The sequence below is a fragment of the Neoarius graeffei genome, chromosome 7 (assembly GCF_027579695.1).
Source record: "Neoarius graeffei isolate fNeoGra1 chromosome 7, fNeoGra1.pri, whole genome shotgun sequence".
In the NCBI taxonomy this organism is placed as follows: Eukaryota; Metazoa; Chordata; class Actinopteri; order Siluriformes; family Ariidae; genus Neoarius; species Neoarius graeffei.
In genome coordinates this window covers 60,629,472-60,656,879 of record NC_083575.1, presented here as the reverse complement: position 1 = coordinate 60,656,879, position 27,408 = coordinate 60,629,472, and the positions used below count along the sequence as shown (strand labels likewise).

The 27,408-nt window shown below is 39.0% G+C and overlaps 1 protein-coding gene and 2 non-coding genes across 3 annotated transcripts in view; all 3 read right to left on the bottom strand.

Annotated features, from left to right (window-relative positions):
• Nucleotides 1-2,976: 2,976 nt before the first annotated feature.
• Nucleotides 2,977-3,048, bottom strand: trnae-cuc (transfer RNA glutamic acid (anticodon CUC)). Its single transcript has one exon. It is a non-coding gene; the product is annotated as a tRNA-Glu (tRNA).
• Nucleotides 3,049-3,373: 325 nt separating this feature from the next.
• trnak-cuu (transfer RNA lysine (anticodon CUU)) lies at nucleotides 3,374-3,446 on the bottom strand. The gene has a single exon. It is a non-coding gene; the product is annotated as a tRNA-Lys (tRNA).
• A 7,268-nt stretch (nucleotides 3,447-10,714) lies between these two features.
• dtx4b (deltex 4, E3 ubiquitin ligase b) overlaps nucleotides 10,715-27,408 on the bottom strand; it is a 47,154-nt gene continuing 30,460 nt past the window's right edge. The window contains exons 4-9 of the mRNA XM_060926173.1: nucleotides 21,823-21,884; nucleotides 21,102-21,263; nucleotides 18,986-19,047; nucleotides 16,604-16,924; nucleotides 16,422-16,511; nucleotides 10,715-13,931 (exon numbers count right to left, since the gene is read on the bottom strand). Of these exons, the coding sequence (XP_060782156.1) occupies nucleotides 13,704-13,931; nucleotides 16,422-16,511; nucleotides 16,604-16,924; nucleotides 18,986-19,047; nucleotides 21,102-21,263; nucleotides 21,823-21,884 (925 nt within the window). The 3' untranslated portion in view covers nucleotides 10,715-13,703. The remainder of the gene's footprint in view (nucleotides 13,932-16,421; nucleotides 16,512-16,603; nucleotides 16,925-18,985; nucleotides 19,048-21,101; nucleotides 21,264-21,822; nucleotides 21,885-27,408) is intronic.

Sequence of the window (27,408 nt, the reverse complement as noted above, 5' to 3'; positions counted from 1 at the left end):
TGATTGTGACCGAAATGTTTGCACTTTTCACTTGGGTAGCACTTTTTGTTTTAATATGCAATAAAAGTGCATTATTATATCAGCATACAGGTGTGCGAGTTCCCTTTGTTTGGTTCTAGTTATTCTATTGGAACTTACGCACCCACCAGGTATCAATTTTAAGGCGCGGTACCTTCATTGGAAAGCACTTAACACATTGAATCCCATGCAGTTTTTGGAAATTTGGCTGTAGCCACAATGAGAGTAGCCAGTATCTAGATCACTGTTGGCGTTGTTTGGACAGCCACAGAATATTTTGTATTAGGCTATAATATACATATTATACATAACATGACTCGTTTAAAAGGTGAGAGTCAGCTTTCCGTAGGTGAAAACCACTTCCTTCTTGGTTCATAAGCTAGTCTTGTACCGCTCGCCGCCATGTTGAAAAGGTTAAAGTTCATCTCATCTCGGCAACTCGTATATCAAAATTTTCTACGAGTTGCCCAGTGGAAAATACCACAAGAGGGGGCGTTCATGTGTGCTTTCCATGTCGGCGTTTGGTATTTACCATAATTCCCATAGCACATGAACGCACCATGAGTCTCACTTTGCTTGAAGTGTGCATGTGACAAATAAAGGTTTCTTCTTCAAAAGAGAAGAGCAGGGAGGATTGAGAATTGTATGACTGTGGTTTCCCAGATAGCAGAGGGTCGTTGATTCGACGTGGAATCATCGGCATGTTCTTCGACCTATACGCCGTCGAATCACCGTCGATCACCGACGTTGATTCAACACCGCTTTGCTCATACGAGTTTCCGTTGAAACGACGTTGAAAAGTGGCTGGTGGTCGACAGAGAATAGACCCCCTTTCACCCTTTATTCAACTACGTATTTCGGTTGATTTATAGTTGAATTTTCGGCGATGATTCATCCAACTTTACTTCCTGTTTTATGTACAACAGTAAGGCTACAAATTAAGCAAAACAGGCTAAATTAAACTAGCTAACAATAAAGCATCGGGGCTCTTGCCTAGGATGAACACACACATGCATACTTCAACCATGAAAGTGAAACTTAATTTATATCAATGTGCGTAGGCTACGTCCTGTTTAATGTACAACAGGATATAAAAATGCATGCAACAATGCACCTCTCCTAATGTTTGTCAAGCTATCTAATGAGGCATAACTTTTAACATTTATAAGGAACAGAACACACTTGAACAAGTTCTTAGAAACATTTTATGATTTATTTATAATTGTGGCCTATTCCTCCTGCGGCGCAGACACCTGTACATGGAAACAGAAAAACATAACCAAAATTAATTTGATGCAGCATTGATAAAGAAAGTCAGCAGTAGGCTATGGGTTTCTAAATGCCACCCTACCTCATTATTTGGACATGGGGAAAACTATATTTAAAATCCAAAGAGGGATGGAGGGAGGAAAATTAAAACAAAAGAAATAAATGAAGAGTAGAGAATATTTGATAAAATTAAGGATGTTTTTTATTCAGTAAACATTTAAAAAAATGTTCTACAACACTCTAGCCTAGTGACTTACCAGTAACAAAATAGACTAGAAGTATTCAGATCCGCTCTGCATAAAGCAGCTAAATCCTCTCTCTGTCTCCTGGCAGAAAGCTCCTTGGTTTACTTGTTGTCTCAATCACAGCTGGTATTCTGTAGAAAGACTTCTTTTCACCTTTCCCATCAGCTTTGTTAGAACCCTAACACAGCACAAAAGTTTACCATTGTAGGTTTTTGATGAACCAAGTGCCTCGTGGGTTCACATACCGCGCGCTGCCTTTATTTCCCCCAAATCACGAGTTTGTTGGTCTTCCAATGTGGCGCAGGGTTTGTTTACTTCCGGTTTCGGGTGACGTCAGTGAAAGGGGTCTAATGGGGGCATTACCGCCACCCACTGGATTGGGGTGTAAAGCAGTCTGAACAAAACGTGTAAACATAAACATAGGAGAAATGAACCCGTTTTTCTAACTCGTCCTCACTTAGTCTACTTTTCTTTTTTGATTAGTCTGGATTTGATATTGTAAATTTAAATGTGAATCAATGTATATTCATCGGACATGAACAAATGAATAAATCTTCAGTAATCGCTCTTGAGGGGCGTGTGTGTCCGGGGCGCGGTGTCGCGGGGGGGATCGAACGAACCCTCCGATCCCCCCTGGCTACGGGCCAAATTAGTTGCTCATCCTACCAATGTTGAAAACTGGCCGGCAAAAGTGACGATGGTTCAACGTCGTATATTCAACCTTCTCTGACGGTCGACAGATCAACCTTTACCCACGTTGATTCAACGGTGATAAATCGACCCTCTCAGACGGCGGAGAAATCGACGTTTCACGGCGCCGTTTCAACGTTGATTTTCTGACGTACAACGGAAACCGACCATTCTGACCAAAACTCTACGTCGTTTCAACGACCCTCTGCTATCGGGGTTGTTTACACTTGATACTAATTCTTGTAGCGTCCTTGCAACCACTGCAAAGACACATACAAAAAGTCCAAAATGCGACTTACCTGGGCAAAAATGATACAGGATTTTTCTTATGGTGTCTTGATCCCCAGATCTTTAACCCAGCCACATATAAACAGTTGCTCGCCTCTGTACTCTTCCAAGTTTCATCTGTTTTTCAATGTAACATATCTGCAGCACCAGGTAGTTTGAGATGTCAGGGAACTCAACAGATGGATTATTTTTCAAATTATGGTCCTTTGATACTTCTCTATAAGCCCAACCCTGGAAACCTTCCATGGAAGTGGCTTTTAAACTGAGAGAGACCATGTGAAGAGAGATTGCGTTTAGAAACAGGTCAGTATCCTTGCGTCTTTGTAGACAGTCTTAATGAATCATATAAACTGTGTAGCACGTTTTCAATTGTAACACTGTGGAAAATAAAAATATATACCAAAATGTATGTGTTTTCAAGAGGAAAAACTTGACTTCACTTATTTTGAGAGCAGTAAAAACAACATTCCCTGACCGGGAATCGAACCCGGGCCGCGGCGGTGAGAGCGCCGAATCCTAACCACTAGACCACCAGGGATAAAAGTTACGGTCTTCACGTAACATGATCTAGGTAAGTCAAGTAGGTGCTGGTGTTTGTTTATGAATATTTTCTTTTTTTTGCTATTATCATTGTAAAATATAACGGTCTAGGTTGTATTTGCTGATATTATGACAAACTGATGTTTCTCACGGTATCGTTACTCTTTTGTTCATGACTAAAGTTTACACAGATTTATTTAGCACAATGTTACCCAGTATCATAACGTCGCGACCAACACAGTGTACATGTGTACAAATGGGAAGTAACAACCTTGACAAGTAATGCATATTTTATATATATATATATAAAAAAAAAGACAACTCGCCCAACGTGGGGCTCGAACCCACGACCCTGAGATTAAGAGTCTCATGCTCTACCGACTGAGCTAGCCGGGCTAGTGCCTAAGCACCTCATAAGTCATATAAATGAAATACAGCCAGTTTGTGGTCGTATTAGCAGCACGGTAAATGAAGCTAATAAGGCTAACAATTTTATGATGGTGACGCCACGGCGTTCTGTTGCGTTTTTCACTGAGCATGAGGCGAGAATACACCCTGTTTGTCTTCTCTCACACGCACGTGCACATACACACACCCAGAGGCAAGTAGAGCTGACAATATATCTACTGGTTTTTGTTTTGTTTTTTTAAGTGGATGGAAAGCAAGTTTACCCAGAGGAACCCACAGGGACATTGAAAGAACATTAAAAAAAACTATGAATAGACAATAACCCAAGGCTTGAAGCAGGGACTTTGGCGTTGTAGTAGTGGGGACTGCTGTACTGCCTTGAGAGAAAATACCATTTTACAGTGGTGCTCGAAAATGTTTGAACCAGTGGTGTCGTCTATGTGATATGCAGGTACACTAGGAAAGGTCAATGACTTCCGTATACCCTCTTAAAAATGCGCAAGGATACGTAACAACATCATTTTGTGACAGAACTTTCACACTTTCATTCATTAAAATCATCGTCTGTCAGCACTAACCTCTTGGACCTCTGGGGCTTCCATCACCTGTGATCTGTTGCCATGCAACAATAACGCACTTGTTTGGTGGTCAATCTCATTTGAACACATAAAGTTAACGAATGCGAATCACAGAACTGAATGATGAAACGAAAACAAAGTCAAACGACACTCTTTGAGTGTTTTCGAAAGCTTGCCCGTGAAGCAACTGCTGCTTCGAGTGACACGAACTTTAAGGTTGGAGAAGAAAAAGAGCCAGATGAGCTTGAGGACGTCCTATATCGTACTACAGAGAACGAGCCTGACGCTAACGTTACCTGTTAAGTGAAATTAGCATACCGTCGCTGTCAGGTCAAAACTTGCTATGTGACATTTTTCCTTTTTTACAGGAGACGTAAAAAACTGAATAAAACTCTGAAATAACAAGCTGAGAAGCCAGTAAAAGTTTACTTGTTCTATTATTTGCTTGGTCAGTTAAATATCCATCAAAATAGCTAATTGCAGCATTATATTAGCGTAAATTGCAAAAAAAAAAATCATCCTTGAGAATAAGAGGTTCTGCATGGCAGATATTTGCGCACACACAAGGTTTTAGACATGCAAAACCTCCCATGTGCAATCTGAGTGACATATACACTACGTTCAGACTGCAACCTGTTTGACTTCAAACGTGTCAAAATAAGTTAATTCGTGTTGTATTAAAACTCCATCCTCGTACCCACATTACTCCTGCCCACTTAATTCAACTTAATTGGTTACCAATAGAAAAACGTGTTGTCCAACTAAAGCTAAATCATGTTCATCAAATTGTAAATAATACCTCCCCTTCTTATCTCTCTTCGTTTTGTACCAATGTCAGCCAAGTCCATAACATCCGAACTCGAGCAAGTGTCGGTTCACTGGCCTTACCCAGATTTAAGACCACACTGGGTAAGAGTACATTCAGGTACACGGGAGCTGCAGACTGGAACAGCCTACCCGCAAGTGTTCAAACGCTCACCAATAAACAAACGTTTAAGAAACAAGTCAAAAGGTTTTTATTAGAATCATTAAAAATGGACTCTCTCGTGTACTTTTAATGTTTGTAAATTGTTATTCAGTTTCTGTGATAACAATTGTGATATTTTGTGATATATAAAATGTGATAGTTATATTTCTTAAATTTATTTATTAATAATATTATTAATGTTATTTTTATACACTTTGTTTACTTATACATTTTTGTAATTTTTGTCCTCTATCATATTGTCACCATTTTGTAATTTTTTATGAGGACCACAATGGAAATAAGTCATTTTATTAGACTTTTTTGTGTCATCCTCGTTTTTTTTTACGTCTTTACAATAATTAAATGTGTACTTTATTGTAAATGTACATGTGGAAAACCTAAATCAAATCAAATCAACCTGAAACGACCCATATCCGATTTGTTGTGAAATCCGATTTTTTTGTTAGGCCGTTCACATTACCAATTATATGAGACTTGTATGCGATCTCCAATATGAACGGAAAACGACCCAAAAGTGTCCCGCATGCGCAAATTGACACGTATAAGCACATCTACGTAATACATAAACAAAAAAAAGCGCACTCTTCAAGTTTGCAAGTAAAGCATGGAGATGAGGCGAGACCTGGCGATGTGGTTTTTGTGGCAGCGGCGGAACTCACACAATAATCTGATTAATGTGGGCAGCAGACTAATGAGACCGAAGGTGTCAAATTACTGGAAATTTCCAGAACAATCTTATAATCTTGTAATACAGGATGATTTAACATCCAGGTCCCTACCAAATCCACCATTAGCTTCAGTGCTTAATTTGTAAAGTGGGAGGTCCCGGAGCGCAGAGGATGAGTGGCTCTGGTGCGGAAAAAAAAGAAGAGGGGGGGCTTCTGGGCATGTATTGTAATAACACTGCAAATTAAGTTCATCTGCGAAAAACCCCGCTCACACTCTGCACTTGAGATAGGGACAGTGTTGATCGCGGCCAAGAGGCCCTTCAGTTCATCTGGGATGAATTCTCCATTACTTTCCCTGAATTCCCTGAATGCCCTGATGACATGTCGTGGGTCATTGATGCAAAACTGCTGGCAGAGCGCTTCCACTTCTTTTTCCCCGAACAGCGCGTCTTCCTCCCACGGCCACGGAAGTGTGCACCCTCCTCTTCCGTAATATACAAACAGATATTTTGTGGATGTCGTTTCATGAGAGAAATCACCAACAAGACAGATATCAAAATCAGACATTAACACTAAATAAACTTGCATTTATTTATTTATTTATTTAATTTTTTGCTTTTGTTTTTATTTTGTTACATAGTCAAGAGAGGTGGCGGATCACCGGATCCAGTGTAAATAGCTGCCGGAGCCAACGTCCGAGGTTCCGGAGCGCGCTCCGGCTTGCTCCCCCTCAAATTAAGCCCTGATTAGCTTGATCAATTCTATAAAAGTTTATTTAAATTCTGAAAACTGTACAAATGTTGTTGTTTTCCACCAAAGAGGTGGGATTAGCCAACGCAGAACAGTGACGTTTGTCTCTTGTTGATGACGTGTAGGTCGCATGAATGCGACCTGTCCGGTCAGACTGCAGTCGCATGTGAAAATAACGGATATGCATCGGAATTAGGACCACATATCCAAGCGGCCTGGGTCGCATGTGAAAAAATCGGATCTGTGTCGTTCAGATTGTCAATAACAAATCGGATACAGATCGCATATGGGCAAAAAAATCGGATATGGGTCGTTTCAGGGTGCAGTCTGAATTGTGTGCAGAATCTGCTATGTGTGCACATAGTTGATATTGCACACAGTTTATTTGGACCCATCACATGAAAGGGATTGAATCTAGTCTCTTCTGGATTATCCATTGGTCCTTCCATTTTCTAATTAGCATAAATGGAAGCACGAGGTCAAAATTGACCAATCAGCATAGAGAACCCAATTTGACCTAAATTGTCACATAGCAGGTTTTGAACTGACAGCAATGAACGTTATCATTAATGTAACTGTAATAGCAGGAGATTGTTGGTATATTTAAATGTATCTAGAACAGCTAACTTGAATAACGTTAGTGAGTACAACCCTGATTCCAAAAAAGTTGGGACAAAGTACAAATTGTAAATAAAAACTTAATGCAATAATTTACAAATCTCAAAAACTGATATTGTATTCACAATAGAACATAGACAACATATCAAATGTCGAAAGTGAGACATTTTGAAATTTCATGCCAAATATTGGCTCATTTGAAATTTCATGACAGCAACACATGTCAAAAAAGTTGGGACAGGGGCAATAAGAGGCTGGAAAAGTTAAAGGTACAAAAAAGGAACAGCTGGAGGACCAAATTGCAACTCATTAGGTCAATTGGCAATAGGTCATTAACGTGACTGGGTATAAAAAGAGCACCTTGGAGTGGCAGCGGCTCTCAGAAGTAAAGATGGGAAGAGGATCACCAATCCCCCTAATTCTGCGCCAATAAATAGTGGAGCAATATCAGAAAGGAGTTTGACAGTGTAAAATTGCAAAGAGTTTGAACATATCATCATCTACAGTGCATAATATCATCAAAAGATTCAGAGAATCTGGAAGAATCTCTGTGTGTAAGAGTCAAGGCCGGAAAACCATACTGGGTGCCTGTGACTTTCGGGCCCTTAGACAGCAATGCATTACACACAGGCATGCTTCTGTATTGGAAATCACAAAATGGGCTCAGGAATATTTCCAGAGAACATTATCTGTGAACACAATTCACCGTGCCATCCGCCGTTGCCAGCTAAAACTCTATAGTTCAAAGAAGAAGCCGTATCTAAACATGATCCAGAAGCGCAGACGTCTTCTCTGGGCCAAGGCTCATTTAAAATGGACTGTGGCAAAGTGGAAAACTGTTCTGTGGTCAGACGAATCAAAATTTGAAGTTCTTTATGGAAATCAGGGACGCCGTGTCATTCGGACTAAAGAGGTGAAGGACGACCCAAGTTGTTATCAGCGCTCAGTTCAGAAGCCTGCATCTCTGATGGTATGGGGTCGCATTAGTGCGTGTGGCATGGGCAGCTTACACATCTGGAAAGACACCATCAATGCTGAAAGGTATATCCAGGTTCTAGAGCAACATATGCTCCCATCCAGACGACGTCTCTTTCAGGGAAGACCTTGCATTTTCCAACATGACAATGCCAAACCACATACTGCATCAATTACAGCATCATGGCTGCGTAGAAGAAGGGTCCAGGTACTGAACTGGCCAGCCTGCAGTCCAGATCTTTCACCCATAGAAAACATTTCGCGCATCATAAAATGGAAGATACGACAAAAAAGACCTAAGACAGTTGAGCAACTAGAATCCTACATTAGACAAGAATGGGTTAACATTCCTATCCCTAAACTTGAGCAACTTGTCTCCTCAGTCCCCAGACGTTTACAGACTGTTGTAAAGAGAAAAGGGGATGTCTCACAGTGGTAAACATGGCCTTGTCCCAACTTTTTTGAGATGTGTTGTTGTCATGAAATTTAAAATCACCTAATTTTTCTCTTTGAATGATACATTTTCTCAGTTTAAACATTTGATATGTCATCTATGTTCTATTCTGAATAAAATATGGAATCTTGAAACTTCCACATCATTGCATTCCGTTTTTATTTACAATTTGTACTTTGTCCCAACTTTTTTGGAATCGGGGTTGTAGATCAATAAATGTGAGAGAAGGGGCGCGATAACTTGGATACTGTGTGTGTGTCTGTGTGCAGTCGTAAACAGAACACAATGTTTATATCTCCTTGTTCCAGATGAAGAGGCAGATGAGAACTCCTGGCCAGCCTTGTGGACTGAAAGGCAGGCTAGGGAATTTAAGAACAGGCATCCTTGATTTGAGAGGAGGGACAGAAAGTTGGGTAATATCAGCACAATGGTTTTGAAGATAAGTCTGCTTTTTCATAATATTCTGTAATAAATGAGTGTTGGTGATAGAACTGCAGAACTATTCATTGTTTTATCCCCATCCATCCATCATCTGTAGCCGCTTATCCTGTTCTACAGGGTTGCAGGCAAGCTGGAGCCTATCCCAGCTGACTATGGGTGAGGTACACCCTGGACAAGTCGCCAGGTTATTGCAGGGCTGACACACAGAGACAAACAACCATTCACACACACATTCACACCTACGGTCAATTTAGAGCCACCAATTAGCCTAATCTGCATGTCTTTGGACTGTGGGAGAAACCGGAGCACCTGGAGGAAACCCACGCAGACACGGGGAGAGCATGTAAACTCCACACAGAAAGGCCCTCACCGGCTGCTGGGCTCGAACCCAGGACCTTCTTACCATGAGGCGACAGTCTATCTCTCTCTTTATATATATATATATATTTTTTTTTATACTGCTACTGATAACTATTCATTATTGTTAATTATTGTTAATCTCATTGGCTATTGAAAGTCTTGTGTTACATATAATAAATTGACATGTTGATAACACATCACCAGTCTTTCAGAATGCTTTCAATGTACATACTGTATGCATTAGTAAGTGTGATGGTGCTTATGAGATGTTGCTTCGAGACAGGTGTCACTCCGGGACGTGTTGCTCTGGGACGGGTGAGTACAAGTATAACACTAAACCCACTACAAAAAAATTAGACTACACCACTGGTTTGAACCCTTTAGAATCTTCTATATTTCTGCATAAATATGACCTAAATTTTAACATAAAGTCCAAAAAAGTACATGGATAGAACCAAATTCAACAAATGAGACAAAATATTATACTTGGTCATTTATTTATTGAGGAAAATTATCCAATATTACATATATGTGAGTGGCAAAAGTAAGTGAACCTCTAGGATTAGCAGTAAATTTGAAGGTGAAATTAGAGTCAGGTGTTCAAAATCAGTGGTATGCCAATAAGCTGTGAATGGGTGCCCTGTTTTAATTAAAAGAACAGGGATCTGTTACAACACGTTTGTACATGTATTTCATGGCGTGAACAAAGGAGATTCCTGCAGACCTCAGAAAAAGAGCTGTTAATGCTCATCAGACTGGAAAAGGTTACAAAACCATCTCTAAAGATTTTGGACTCTATCAATCCACAGTCAGACAAATGGAGGAAATTCAAGATCACTTTTACCATCCCCAGGAGTGGTCGAACCAAGAGATAGGAACCCAGGGTAACTTCTAAGTAACTAAAAGGCTCTCTCACATTGGCTAATGTTCATGAGTCCACCAACAGGAGAACACTGAACAACAACGGTGTGCATGGCAGGGTTGCAGGAGAAAGCCACTGCTTTCCAAAAAGAACATTGCTGCCTGTGTACAGTTTGCTTAAAAAAATAGACAAGTTAGAAGGCTGTTATGAAAATTGTGTGGATGTACCGTATGAGATCAAAATAGAATGTTCTGATGAGAAGTGTTATGCTTGGAGACAGGAAAACACTGCATTCCAGCATAAGATCCTTATCCCATCTGCGAAACATGGAGGTGGTAGTGTCATAGTTTGGGCCTGTTTTGCTGCATCTGGGCCAGGACAGCTTGCCGTCATTGTTCCACCAATGACTTCTGAATTATTCCAGCGAATTCTAAAGTAAAATGTCAGGACATCTGTATATCAAGAGAAACTGATATATAGATATACAGACAACTGAATATCAAGTGAAAGTGGGTCATGCAGCAAGCGAGCAACCCAAAGCACACAAGTTGTTCTAGCAAAGAATAGTTAAAGAAGAATAAATTTAATGTTTTGGAATGGCCAAGTCAAAGTCCTGACCCAAAGTCCTGCATTTGCAATATTAAACATGCACAAGGAAAAATAAACAGAAATGCAGTTTGCAAGGCTAAGTATAATGTAATAAAGTAGAAGAACAAATAATGCACACTTCAATTGTGCACTGTATTTATTACAAAAGAGTCATACGAGAACTCAAGCAACTATCACTCATTCTTTATTTTTTTAATGTACCTCAAAATTGTTGTATTTACTTCCCCCATTAGTATATACACATATTTTGTTGTTTTGATCCTGCATTTTATCCAAACTTCCTGCAGTGCAGAAAATACAATAAAAAAGCTAAATGTCATCCATTTCACATGTCTCCCAAACATGACTGTAAATGACTTGAGATTTCTGCTGTTCAGGTGTTAACGGGAAGAGGAAGCTGACTCTGCTCAGAGAATATGACATTTTACACACTCGGAGAATTCTACTTTTAGGTTCCTTTTCACAAAGAAAAGACAATAACAAATACAGAAGATTTCTGTACACCTCAGAAAAACTGGTGAGTTTTATAACCTAGTACCTTAAGGTGTGAAATATTTAACTTGGAATGGGATTAAGTAAAGAAATGCAGGTACCACTGTACTAAATATGTACTGAAAAGAAATGCATGCAGAAAATAAGAAAATAATTGTACCATAAATTTGGTCAGAAAACACACACACACACGCATACATACACACACGCAAACGCAATCAAGCACAAATGCATGCATAAGGGTGACATCTGTGCTCATACATGCATGTTTTCACTCTTACAGAGACACAATTATGGCACACAACTGGGTCAAAGACAGAAAGACACAATAAGTCAGCTACTGACTGAACACACAAACTGGATAACCAACAGGGAGGGTATGGAAGGCAGTGCAACACAGCTTGGATCACACACCAAAAAATCCAAATTGAACACTGAATCAACACTGAGGCCACACTTGCATTAAACTGTAAACAGATCCTAACCATTCAGTTGTGAATCTAGAGAATGAGTATAAATATTAAATTTAAAGGTATTTAGATTTGCAGTCTTAATACACTATATAGTCAAACTAAATATGTAGACACCTTACCATCATATAAGTGCGCATTCAAAAACCATGGGCATTAACAAAGATTTAGTTGTGTGCCCCCCTGGTTGCTGTTATAACAGCCTCCACTTACTCTTGGAAGGCTTTCCACTAGATTTTGGGATGTGACTGTGGTTATTTGTGCCCATTCCTCCACAGGAGCATTAAAGATGTCAGGGAATGGTGTCAAGTGAGGCCTGGTTTGCAGTCAACATTCCAATTTATCTAAAAGGTGTTCAGTGGGGTTGAGGTCAGGACTTTGTGAGGCCACTTAAGTTCTTCCGCACCAACCCTGGCAAACCATGTCTTTATGGACCTCGTTTTAAGCACGGGACACTGTAATGATGAAACAGGTTTGGGTCCTTTGGTTCCAGGGAAGGGAGATCTCAATGCTACAGCATACCAAGATATTTTATACAATTATGTGCTTCCATCTTTGTGGCAACAGTTTAGGGAAGACAGAAATACGAGCATGATGATCAGGTGTCCATAAACTTTTGCCTATATAGTTTGTTCATGTTTTGAACAAATATCTATTGATACTTAAATTCCAAACTGCTGCTTGAGCTTCCATTCTTTCCTCATAACCTGTTCAATATAACCTCTTTGTACTAGGACTCTTCTATTACACCAACACTAAACATAGAAAAATCCTCCAGCTCCATTTATATCAAGTGTTCTTTACTGCTATTAATCTGAATGTGCTGTATCATATACAAATTTGTCCTTTAACACTCTATCACTATGAAAAGCCAGGACATTAATCATACCCAACACCTCAATGAGGCACTAATCTTCTTCAGTTTATATATATATATATATATATATATATGGCTGCAAAGAATGTGTGTAAACCTGGACTGAAAATGACATTTGATTTTTTTTTTTTTTGCTAAACACCAACAGAAATTGTTTTAGTTGTTTTTCAGTCCACACTAAGCATCCTCTTATTCTACAGGAACTACACCGTAGGTGTTTACAACTCTGTGACAGGGTAGTTCAACAGACTCAGCACTCTGAGCCACACCTGCATACCATCATCCATGACTCTTACAAAAATAATGCAATAAAAATTATAGGAAATAAATCTAACACATGGAATGGTATTACATGATAACAGCAATCATGATGCATGTTAAGCACTCAGGTCTCAGATTATATAACTCAATCATATGAAATGTTCATATAAGGAATGTTTTTAAGAAAAAGCGAATTATTTGAGGGCACAAGGCTTTCCTCTTACCTTCCCACAAGCACAGAGACACACGCACAAACCTTCATGATAGCTCTACCAAAACAGATACCTAATTTATTAACTTATGAGATTAAAACTACATTCTTTGGCCTTTCTTATTCTCATTCTTTTGCTTAGGCTCCCACCACAATTTTAACTACCCCTCCATTTCCCATCTCTCTATTCAGTATACTTTCTTTTCCTTCTGTTGCTGAACCTTTGCCATTTCCTTTCTTTCAGTGCTCCCTTTTCTTGCTATCAGTATTAGTGCTGCCTATTTATTAATTAATATTAATCAATAAATTAGAGGGCCAGGAATGCCTGATTTAGTCAAACCACAGCTTTCATTCATTTATGTATAACATTTAGTCCACAATTGAGCAAATGTCACTTCAGTTTTGTTCTTTTTCCCCTCCTTAATTCAAACACACAGTCACTTTTGGATGCACACATGTACAGACATATACACTTTGTGCCTCAGAAAAGATTTTTCCCAAAACACAACGTTTCCCAAAACCCAACAAAAAAGCCTCACTGTCCTGGTATCCCCCTCCTATTTTAAGTCCACGTCTCATAGCTACAGCTTTCATTTGAACCCTATACTCTTTCCTCGGTCTGTCCTGTTCCTCACAGTTGCTGTCCATCCTCCTCTGTCATGCCTTGGGCCTTCAGCTCCTCTAACACATTGTCCAGGTAGCCAGTATCAGGGTAGCCATGGCCTGTGAGGTTGGAGCCAAACTCGGTTTTATGGTGGATCTCATTCCAGATGACTGTATCTGACTCGCCCGTGGTGCTAGACGTACCAACTGAGAAGATCAGCCTCCTATCCCATGCTACCAATAAAAGTCTCAACACCTATGAATGCAAATGCATAACTTTAATCATAATGTAGTAGAGTGGCAGCTACAATTATCAACAGTCCATAATTATTGACATCTTTTCAGATTTACCAATAAAAAACAATTTTACAAAGGTGAGTTTCAGTTACAACAGTTATTATTGGTTAATTAATTAATCAACCGGAAGACTCCCCTCCCCTTTGATCTTGTCATCTGATGACACAGCTCGTTACCGGAGATGGAATTGTTTTTAGCACAATCAGCAATTTGAGGAAAACCCGGACGTTATCATTGCAGGTAAGCATGGTGGAAAGATCATGGACATGTTTTTACTTATCAAATTCACCGATATTTCATGATATCCTTGTTGAAACCTACTTTGTTTCTTACTCTTTCATTTGACAGTTGCCATTTGGTATCTAAACGCATGTTTGAGAAGTTACGTGAGGTGTCGATAATAGTGATCATGTTTACCGGTGTCCACCATTATCGACACCCTGTGGAATTAAGTGACATTTACAACTGTTATGTATCAATCTTTGTGTAACATTATTGAAGTAGAAGAAGTACTTTAAAAAAATTAAAATGCTGTGATTTATAATAATTTCTTTTCTGATTCATAACAGAATTGAATGCTTATAGGGTATTTGGAATCCTATTGCAATAAATAGAATTAGACCACAATTAAATTCCTCGCATATAAAAAAAATTACATGCTTGAAATATTCAGATTTTTCTATTCCATTCAGAACTTTTTTTTTTTGCAGTTTGTTGTAAATATCTACCACATATTATAATATCAGTAGACATTTTATATTTTTAGATGTAAAAATATAAAGTTTTGGTTCGAGGAATGACATGCGATCTTTGACCGGGATTTTCATGTGGTCACAATGTCAATTGCCTGTTGACATTTATTGGTAAACTACAAAACTAGAAATTAATACAAACAACGAATGATTAACAAAATGTGATCTACAACAATACTTAGAAAGTGGAACAAAAAGATTTTCTGACACAGGTTAAACATTAGGCGGCACGGTGGTGTAGTGGTTAGCGCTGGGTTCGAGCCCCGGGGCCGGCGAGGACCTTTCTGTGTGGAGTTTGCATGTTCTCCCCGTGTCCACGTGGGTTTCCTCTGGGTGCTCCAGTTTCCCCCACAGTCCAAAGACATGCAGGTTAGGTTAACTGGTGACTCTAAATTGACCGTAGGTGTGAATGTGAGTGTGAATGGTTGTCTGTGTCTATGTGTCAGCCCTGTGATGACCTGGTGACTTGTCCAGGGTGTACCCTGCCTTTCGCCCGTAGTCAGCTGGGATAGGCTCCAGCTTGCCTGCGACCCTGTAGAAGGATAAAGCGGCTACAGATAATGAGATGAGATGAGGTTAAACATTATCAGTTCATTTGTTTGCAAACATTAGAATTACTTCCTCATTTATGTAAAGCACTGACATTGATATATTTATATAAAAGATATTTTGGACTAAATATAAGTCGATGTCAAACAATTTTTAAATAAAGACTATGTTTTGTTAATACTACATACAGATTATTTTTTTAATAAATAATCATCTGGATGTCGATAATTGTGGAATGGTGTCATGTGGTCTGATACGTTAAGTAATAGGGAATCAACTCAGTTTTTTTCAGTGGAAGTTTGAGTAATTATTCATGCACAATTTATGTATTGAAAGTCTTTTCAACTTTTGCGATAGCCAAAAGATCGTGAAGGTGTCGATAATTGTAGCCACGCTCTAGTACAGAATACTGAAGAGTTAAACTGTCTTGCTGTTAATGGGATTTGAAAGGCTAGGTTACATAAAAACAAGTAATAAAAAACATGGTACATATACAGTACCAGTCAAAAGTTTGGACACGCCTTCTAATTCAATGTTTTTTCTTTATTTTTATTAGTTAAAAGGTACTTCATGTCTTAAAGTAATGATGGATATTGTTTCACTTTACTTAGTTGAGCAGTTCTTGACATAATATGGATTGCTACAGTCGTCAAATAGGGCTATTTAGTGTATTTTTATTATTTACCATTTATTGTTTGAAGGTCTCAGACACATTAAGACGGCAAGAAATTCCACTTTTGACAAGGCACGCCTGTTAATTGAAACGCATTCCAGGTGACTACCTCATGAAGCTGGTTAGGATAATGCCAATAGTGTGTAAAGCATCATCAAGATAAACGGTGGCTACTTTGATGAATCAAAAATATGAAATATGGGGGGGGGGTTCGACACTTTTTTGTTTACCACATAATTCCATATATGTTCCATATGTCATTTCATAGTTTTGATGTTGTTAGTACCATTCTACAATGTAGAAAACAGTCAAAATACAGAAACACCTATGAATGAGTAGGGGTGTACAAACTTCTGACTGGTACTGTACATACAGTACATATACATACTATACTACAGCACATATAGTAACATACAGTGATTAAAAATATTGAGTTATTATGATTGTTAACAGAATCGAAAAACAGTCAACAAACCTTCCGTCCTTTCTCACTGTCTGGAAGATAGCAATGGCGTGGAAATCCTCTTGCTGTGAAAGGCTTTCCTGGGTTTGGGTGCTCAGAGCCCTTCAACAAAAAATGTGTTACATATATAGCATAAATATCTTACTCTTTTTTTAAAAGATTTTTTTTAGTCAAGCAGTACATGAATATATTACCTGTATACCAGGTGGTATGTTGTATATTATGCGAATAGTTTTGCAGTCAGGGTGTCCTGGGAGTGAGTGAGGGATGACATGGTATTCCATCTTCCCAGGTGGCTGGTTGCCCGTCTTCACACCATAGATTGTCTTGCATGTGGGACACTGCAAGCTTCCATCTTTGTTGCCATTGTTGTACATGGCTACCAGGCACTGCAGATGGTACTGATGGCCGCACTGTGTCAGTCGACCCACTGACTCTGCGCGGGACACAGCACCCACACCTGGGCCTTTATAACCAGAGGGGCCAGTCAAAGGCTCCATACAGATAGTGCAGTCCTGAAAGGAATCAGTGATATTATTATATTCATTATATGTACACTACCGTTCAAAAGTTTGGGGTCACCCAGACAATTTTGTGTTTTCCATGAAAAGTCACACTTTTATTTACCACCATCAGTTGTAAAATGAATAGAAAATATAGTCAAGACATTTTTCTGGCCATTTTGAGCATTTAATCGACCCCACAAATGTGATGCTCCAGAAACTCAATCTGCTCAAAGGAAGGTCAGTTTTATAGCTTCTCTAAAGAGCTAAACTGTTTTCAGCTGTGCTAACATGATTGTACAAGGGTTTTCTAATCATCCATTAGCCTTCTGAGGCAATGAGCAAACACATTGTACCATTAGAACACTGGAGTGGTAGTTGCTGGAAATGGGCCTCTATACACCTATGGAGATATTGCACCAAAAACCAGACATTTGCAGCTAGAATAGTCATTTACCACATTAGCAATGTATAGAGTGTATTTCTGATTAGTTTAAAGTGATCTTCATTGAAAAGAACAGTGCTTTTCTTTCAAAAGCACAACCTAGCACCTACCTACCTCTCTAGTCTTCTCACTCCATACTTACCCACCCGAAATTTACACTCCTCTGATACACTCCTTCTCACCACCCCCTCCACAAATCTCCGATCTATGGGTGATAGGGCTTTTATGGCCCTTTTCCACTACCTTTTTTCAGCTCGCTTCAGCCCGACACGGCTCGTGTTTCGACTACCTCAGAACAGCACGACTCGGCTCGCTTCAGCCCTGCTTAGCACCCAAAACTCGCACAGTTTTGGAGTGGGGCTGAAGCGAGCCAAACCGAGCCGAGTGGGGCTAGGGGCGTGAGCAGACACTCCCCTGTGCACTGATTGGTGAGGAGGAGTGTCCTCACATGCCCACACATGCCCCGCGAGCACGCTGGGATCTGTAAACACCGCAAACCCGGAAGAAGAAGAATTACGAATTACGAGAATTTCTGAAGCCTTATGCGCCTCGCCTCATCTATACGCTCTTCCCAGTATCTGTTGGCGTTGTCGGTGACAACAAGCCACAGCACCAAGACCAGTAACACTAACGACTCCATGTCCTCCATGTTTATTGTTTACTATCCGGGTCGTGAGACTACCGCTTAAAAGATCACTGATGTCACTGTTTGCGCCGCTTAACGACATCACGTGACATCCACCCACTTTCGTTAATTCCACCCAATGTGTCCACCCACTTCCAGCCAGCACAGTTCAGCGCGGTTGTAGTCGAAATGCAACTCCAATAGCCCCGCTCAGCTCGACTCAGACCAACTCAGTACGGCACGGCTCAGCCCAACTCAGCCGCGTTGGTAGTGGAAAAGCGGCATTGTGTGGCTGGCCCCAAACTCTGGAACAGCCTCCCACTTTCATTGCGTCAATGCACCTCCCTTTCATCTTTTAAAACCATGCTTAAAACTTATCTTTTTACCCTTGCTTTCTCATCATAATGCTGAATGATTGAGGTTATTATTTTTAGTAATAATTTTTAATTTATTATTATTATTTTTAAGTGTATTGTTGCATCATCTGTGTTTTTTACTTTGTTGTTGATTCTGTGTCATGCTTCTGTGCCTTTTAACTAGTTCTACTTTGACTTTTACTTACAATTTTTACACTCTTTGTAAAAAGTGTCCTTGGGTATCTTGAAAGGCGCTCCAAATAAAATTTATTATTATTATTATTATTATTATTATTAAAAATAAGGAAATTTCAAAGTGACCCCAAACTTTTGAACGGTAGTGTATGTATCATTGCATTTATACACTCCTGACACTCTATTCACATTCTTTAAAAATGTGCAAGAACACAAATCTCGGACACAAGATTAATATCAATATTTGTCTCCTTCGTAGCGCATGATACTAGCTAAGTGAAATCATAAGACCAAATTTTATCAACTGTCAGTTGAGACATATTGCTTGGGAGTAAGGTTGCTTGGTAAGGTTTATGTGATTTCTTCAAAAGTTCAGGTCAATGATCATACATGAGCCAACACCAGGTCACCAGAAGAGCAAAGAACAGATGAGAGATTGGTGTGTCATATACCTCTTCAGGAGGATTCCTGACTTTCTGTAGGTACCTTTTCACAACCTCCTCTGGAGTCTTGCCTAGAAAAGAGAAAATGTGTGCTTAAGTACAGTTTCGGGGGGAAAAAATAAAACCATTTATGTTTATATAGGATATCTTTTGGAATTATCTGCAAGAAAGGATTCTAAAATGTGATCTGAGTCTCATGAAGTCTTAATAATATGTGTCAGAAAACAGAATCCAGGGACACATGTCTGCCCGGGGGCATTTTGAGTTATTGACAGATTCAGAAAGTACAGTTTCTAAGCTTTCCAATGATGCCTTCCATGTGGAGATCTGACAATATTTGAAGAATGTGTGGCCTTTTGAAAGTGTATACTTCTTAAAACAGAAAAGGGAGAAAATCGCCCTCAAAGTTTTCCATCTCAGCTACTCTGGGTGCAGGGCGGGCACATAATGGTGCTCATTTGCATGATATTAACCCATTGACGCCTGAAACGCCTGCAAAAAAACGTCTGCAAATGCCTAAGCCAGTTTTTAGAAAAGGTCCCCATCTGCCTGAGGGTTTTCTGAAATAAAAATAATTAATTGAAAACGCCTATGAAAAATTCAATATCTCAGCCTCTGAAGCACATAAAGACATGAAATAAGTTGCATTTAAAAGATAAAATTCTCTGCTTTTATTGGATCATGCTCATTCAGTATTAACACCAACACATTTGTTAACACATAGATGAGTCTTGAAAATAATGACAAATCAACAATGCTGCGTTATGCAGCAACCGGCATTTGGGGCAATGTTGCGTTATGCAACAACCGGCGCTAGGGGCAATGTTGCGTGACGCAGCATCCGGCGTCAGTGGGTTAAGGAAAGCCCTACCCCTTACTAGCTAGCACGATGCCACTTTCATGTAAACAAAGATCACCACGTCAATTTTCCTTCCATGCAAAGTATGCCCACAACAATTATGAAGTACAAAAATAAGTCCTAAAGTATACTTTAACGTTTTGTGGTTGAAAAATTACTCACACCATAAGAAAGAAAGATAGCACAATGATAACACAACACTAGTTTCATGTAAAGCCTCGGTCACAACCGGCCGTACCGTGCTCCTAAGGCCGGTCTACATGCAAAAAACGCAAGAAACGCACGAGAGCGCGCATGAAACGCACGAGAGCGCGCGTGTGGTGTGCTGATTTTCGAGCCGCAGACCGGCCGCAGAGGTTCTTTGTCATGTCAAACAAACTCTACGGGCGCTTACGTTTTTTTCAGGTTGTAAGACAAACTTACGGCCAACGCGCGTCTTTCTCCGTGAACAAAAAAAAAACCCGCAGCGATTTGGGAAACGCCAAAAATCGCACGGCCAAAAAATCGTACGTCCGGTTGTGACCTAGGCTTAACCAAACCACAACACTCTACGTTACATGCAAAAATAACCACACAGCCTTAGATTAATAAACTTACCCCATCAGAAAGAGAAACGTCGCCTTGCACACACCAATGCCTCCGATGGAATGTAATCCTAGAACGGTCCGTGTATCATCCGATCATTCAAGTATTCCATTCAATCTGGAAAACGAGGTTGCGGTTTTTTTTGCTAGAAATGGTTATCTCCAATGTAAATACCGTGTGTCTGTTTGCTTCGCGGTGTTTCAGCTCCTCTGCACTCTGTTTAGCTTGCTCATTCCATAGTGAAATTACACGCCTCTATGCAGCTTTAGTAGCCACGAGCTCAGCTCATATCATACAGCTGATTCGCGGAAAAAAAAAAAAAGACTTAAATCATCATGTGAATGGCCCATATGGTAATTTACCCACAGCCCCCAGCAGGCTACAGTCCTGACAAAAACGAGACAATTTGCAACAAAAAATGTATGCTTTTCCAACAAAACAATCTATTATCTGAAATACTGATTGCATTCTTCAAGATCTCAACTTGCATATGATGGAAAAAAACAAAAATCACAAATTTCGAAAAAAAAAAATGCTTCTTTTGCGATTATCTCGGATTAGTTTCGGCCGACATGTGTCCCTGGATTCGGTGAGGGGTCACATATTAGTTTGTATTTGAACACACAAAGTTGTAATCTATACGTATTTGGAACTTAACTGTGTGTATATGATAAGCCATACCTTTGCGAGCCTGTTTTTTGGTGGTTTTCCGGCAACAGTGTCCAAGACCGGGGATGGGTTTGATGTCACTCTTGCTGACAGGAGGAGGGTGGAGCACCAGTTTAGGAGGACGAGTCAAACACACAGGTAGTCCTGCTGCACTCATCAGAATACCTGTGATTCCTGGAACACATATACAAGGGCTGTAACGATATATGGTGGCACGATACATCACAGTGCAAATACATGACTACAGGCACTTTTAGCCACATTTGGAGCTCTATTCTTGCTACAGAGCTCATTAGATTTCAGTCACTGATTTTCAAAGTACCCAGGTCGGACACTTTATATTCAATCAAAATTTTGGGGAGAATTTATACATTTATTTATTTTTAAGATTTGGTGAACTTGTAGTACATTTTGTTTAGAATATTCAACCTCTGTGCACAGCATGTACAAACAAAAAGGCACACTGTTTTGCATTGTTTATGATTCGGAAATAACAAAGCCAGTATTGTGAATCGAATCAAATCAAATCATGACCAGAGTGTATCCTTACACCCCTAACATAGACTGATCCTCTCTGCTCTACCCTTTTTTTTTTTAAACTAACAACTGAAGATTTGCTACTGTTTGAAATTTATTCTTGCATCACTCAGCATGTGCATACATTTCTCTCCTGCTTTTCTGTTTATTTCTTTGTGTTAACATGTCAGTTGTACTTATATTTTTACAGCCTTACCTGCTAAAGCTGGATGGATGGGACTGGAACCATTGAGGTTCTTCACTGGCACTGTTGGCACGCTAAAGGCAACAAAAAAAAACAAAACAAACAAAAAACACGTCAATTCTGATATATACTGTATGTCAATTCTGATATATATATATATATATATATATAAACTAACAAAAAGCCAGTTTCCGATAACAAATTTTCCATCCCACACAGGGATCTTCTTCGGGCACTGTATTTAAATGTACAAACAGCAGTACACGGCGTGAACTCCGTGTTGTTATATATAACAGCAGTGAACTCCGTGTACTGCTGTTTGTACGTTTAAATACAGTGCCCGAAGAAGATCCCCGTGCGGCATGGAAAATTTGCTATCGTAAACCGGCTTTTTGTTAGTTTATATTTAGTGCCGTTCCTGATGCTGTTTCGTTGTTATATATACAGTGCTCAGCATAAATGAGTACACCCCCTTTGAAAAGTAACATTTTAAACAATATCTCAATGAACACAAACAATTTCCAAAATGTTGACAAGACAAAGTTTAATATAACATCTGTTTAACTTATAACGTGAAATTAAGGTTAATAATATAACTTAGATTACACATTTTTTCAGTTTTACTCAAATTAGGGTGGTGCAAAAATGAGTACGCCCCACAACAAAAACTACTACATCTAGTACTTTGTATGGCCTCCATGATTTTTAATGACAACACCAAGTCTTCTAGGCATGGAATAAACAAGTTGGCGACATTTTGCAACATCAATCTTTTTCCATTCTTCAACAATGACCTCTTTTAGTGACTGGATGCTGGATGGAGAGTGATGCTCAACTTGTCTCTTCAGAATTCCCCATAGGTGTTCGATTGGGTTCAGATCAGGAGACATACTTGGCCACTGAATCACTTTCACCCTGTTCTTCTTCAGAAATCCAACAGTGGCCTTAGATGTGTATTTAGTCATGTTGGAAAAGTGCACGACGACCAAGGGCACGGAGTGATGGTAGCATCTTCTCTTTCAGTATACAGCAATACATCTGTGAATTCATGATGCCATCAATGAAATGCAGCTCCCCGACACCAGCAGCACTCATGCAGCCCCACATAAGGACACTGCCACCACCATGTTTCACTGTAGGCACCATGCATTTTTCTTTGTATTCCTCACCTTTGTGACACCATACAGTTTTGTAACCATCAGTTCCAAAAACATTTATCTTGATCTCATCACTCCAGAGTATAGAGTCCCAGTAGTCTTCATCTTTGTCAGCATGGGCCCTGGCAAACTCTAGGCAGGCTTTTTTGCACCTGGGCTTTAGGAGAGGCTTCTTTCGTGAACAGCATCCATGCATGCCATTCCTCTGCAGTGTACGCCATACTGTGTCATGGGAAATAGTCACCTCAGTTTGGCTTTCTACTTCTTTAGATAACTGCAGTGAACTTGCATGCCGATTTTCTTCAACCCTTCTCATCAGAAGATGCTCCTGTCGAGGTGTTAACTTCCGTGGACGACCTGGACGTCTCTGTGAGATGGTTGCAGTTCCAGCTTTCTTAAATTTTTGTGCCACTTTTGCTACAGTATTCTGACTGATAAGTAAAGCTTTGCTGATCTTCTTGTAGCCTTCACCTTTGTGGTGGAAAGAAATTATTTTCTTTGGGGAATTCTGAAGAGACAAGTTGACCATCACTCTCCATCTAGTATCCAGTCACTAAAAGAGGTCATTGTTGAAGAATGGAAAAATATTGATGTTGCAAAACATTGCCAACTTGTTCATTCCATGCCTAGAAGATTTGGTGCTGTCATTAAAAATCATGGAGGCCATACAAAGTACTAGATGTAGTAGTTTTTGTTGTGGGGTGTACTCATTTTTGCACCACCCTAATTTGAGTAAAACTAAAAAAAAATGTGTAATCTAAGTTATATTATTAACCTTACTTTCACGTTATAAGTTAAACAGATGTTATATTAAACTTTGTCTTGTCAACCTTTTGGAAATTGTTTGTGTTCATTGAGATATTGTTTAAAATGTTACTTTTCAAAGGGGGTGTACTCATTTACGCTGAGCACTGTATATGCACACACTGTATATACACACACCTTATTTAATTTGATTCATTTGTTGTGTTAAAGTTTAATGTTTTTATATACGTATACACACGTATATAAACATTCAACCTTAATACAACACATGAATCAATTAACTAATGTACATACATAGAGTTAAATAATGATTTTCACAAACTGGCAGGGTGTCAACAGATACATCTGACATAGCTGAAACCCCATGTTGGCTGCATTAGCAGACCTGGCTTTAAATAATTAAACTTACTCATAGAGCATTCCAACTGCTGTCTGTCTACAGACCCAGATCGCTAATGCTAGTAAGAATACTAATACCCATAAATAGTAACAACTTTTTTCAAGTGTGGCTGCTCTGTAATACTGTCCACATATAGCATTGGTACAGCTGTAATACTATCCACGTATAAATTCTGGTGTTCTACTTATCGTGGTTTGCTAATACACTTTGTTTCCTTTAACAATTTCCATATCTTCAAGCATAAGTATAGTACTTACTGAATATTAATTAAGGAGCACTGTCATACTTCTGGTATATCCATTTCTATCCAAGTTACTTAGTTAAATAAAAGAATAGCCTTGCACATATTAAAAAATACAAATACAAACAAAATTGAAAATTTAAAAAGTATTTTTATGTCTGAATCACATGAAACACACTGGCAACTACACTCAGCATATCTCAATGTCTTGTGGTTGTCTTCTCTCCTACAGGCTTAATTCATTACTTTCCATCTGGTGACTGACCGGACAGCACACAAGCATCACATCTGCAACGGATTGTGTGTACGTCACAAACTAATGCAATAACAGCTCTTATAAACACTGTTCTACATTTAGACACACACACAAGCATACAGATATTCTAAAAAGTTAGAATCAACAGTCTTAGAAAAGAATTTCCAACAGCCTACCATGGTTCAGACCTACTGCTTTAGAGGGAGACAGTTTGGGATATGCATTACTTTAAAAAAAAACATAGGAAGGTATTAAAATGAGTTTACAAAACACAGTAAAGGGCAGAATGACAGACCTTGCTGTTCATTTGGGTGGCTTTTTAATATGGAACTTGTGACCGATGAGAGAATCCAAATTTTGCTACTTAATGATGATCCCAATTAGCCTTTTTTTTTTATCAGCAGCTTTACAATCTTTGGATTAATTATTGCTACAATGGATCACAACATGCAGATGGATCAAGAGATGCGTACATTTGTGTACAAATTTCAGATTGTTCCCTTCCTCACATGTATATTTTAATGGAGGAAGGTTGACACAAATGGTTCAGGTATCTTACTGATACAAGTTTATGAACAAATAGTTAATATAATGTGTTCTGAATGCAAAACTTTGTATTTGTTCCCCAACAGTTATTATAATTTTTCATATTATTATTATTATTATTATTATAGTAGTAGTAGTAGTATCATCTGTTTATTAATACAACCTAATGTATTAGCAAAGTGCTTAAATTGCATTTTGAATAATTGGACAGGTGCAATGTGAGACAGATAGGTGCTGGGGAATGTTTAGTTATATTTGATCCTTCATTAATCCAAGAAGCATTAGCTCATTGTCCCAGCTGCCCCACTGATACACAGATGTTAAGTGCGGACTCCTACCATCACACCCACTGGTTGCAGAGACATAACCAGAACCATGGTAAGTAGATATAATAATTTGTGATTTATGTGGTAAGAATAAAGGAGTAGATTGAAACAGCAATATAATGTATACGATTAACAAACAGAAGGTGAGGTAACAAGTAAGGAATAACAGCATGTGATTAACAAGTATGGCTTTCTGCTGTTCACAAATAAGTGCTTGCTGAACAGCTCTTATATGAAAGGCAGACTGGATTCTTTCACTTATATTATGGTGTTGAAATAGACTTACTGCTACTCAAATAGGAGAGTTACTTTACGAATGTGTATAGCCAGTTCTAAAATCATTAACAAATTATCCGACTCCTCTTCCACCTTTCTTTATTACTCACACCTCTTTGTATTAATTGCAGATAATTGAGTAGTTAGTTCAGCACTGAATAAAGGCTTAAGAGACAAGAGTTTTCACAATTTTTTGCACAAAGCCATCTGCTAAAATGTGAATTAATTCAAATTACACTTAATAACAATATCATAAAAATGTGGTAAATATGAGTGGTCAAAAATTGTTATTGAAAAAATATTGTTATTGGAAAAGAAAATTATATTTAGATCCATGCCTGTACAAAAGAGGTTTGAGATTAAGATTCCGTGCTAATGATAAAACCCAAGTTCTCAGATTATTTAGTGACAGCAATTATTATTTAACTAGCAGATGATAAATATAACCGCCAGCAGTCAAATGTTTCATTATATGTACTATTAATTTAACTTCAGTCACAATTAAATAAAAAATGGCCCTGTTATGGATAGAAAGAAGTAGCTATACAAATAGAGCATTGTTCATAACATCTAAAGCAGAAACCAAATAAAGATTTGAGGTTAGTTGACATTCAGAATCAGTGTCAGAATGAATCTCTCCCAAGGTCATAGGCTTCTCACAGAGGGGCAAACCCAGCCATTTAACAACTGAATCATAGAAACAAAGCTGTATTGAAAAACAAGCTAGCATTTCAATATGACAAGACAACATTCTCATTTTGCCTCTCTCTCTCTCTCTCTCATACACATACACGCACACGCGCACACGCGCGCACACACACGCACACACAGAGCTATGGTGGTTCCTGTTTATATGCTATAACACAGTCATAAGAATGGATCCTTCACCATTATCATAATCTTCATTGACTAAATCACATAACTCCCATTATTTCAGTTTAGACGTGAAGACGGTGACAGTTTTCGCCTTTGTCTGCAAGGGTCTAGTTAAGCCTTATTGTTTGGGGAGTTGGGGGAGGAGAGAGCACTTTAGAGAGTCCAGTGCTTCGGTGTGGAAACGCATGAGCACATGCAAACAATAGGAATCCAATTAATTCCATTTTCTACTGGTTTAGACCAAATATCACAAAATTCCTGCCTCAAATTTCTTGGAAGACACAGAGAGAAGACATCTTTGTTCGCATTTAAAAATACATTACAGTTTCTGTACATTGGCAGAATAGGAGGAAAATCAGGATTATTCAACTATATATGTATGAACCTATTGCTGGGTTTCAAGTGATGTCACATCCACCTCATTAGTTATTCAAAACTTTAGCTGGTGGTCTACCAAAGCTCAGTTGACAAAGTGTTTGTACGAAGAAGGTGCATTGCTCGCATGAAAAATGCCTTATGCTTGCGTTGTTTTAGGTTGTCCGAATCGATCAAACTGTGAAACTGATAAAAGTTTCTTCAGGGTTCCCCATGAACTAATAAAAAAGGGTGAACAAACACGGGATTTCACAAAAAGACGTCGAGAAAGGTGGCTTTTGAACCTCTCACTGAAATCAAAGGGAGCCGAGTCAAAGCATGCTCGAGTTTGCAGTGATCACTTCGTGAAAGGTTTGTATATCCCTCTCAGCTATGTCCTT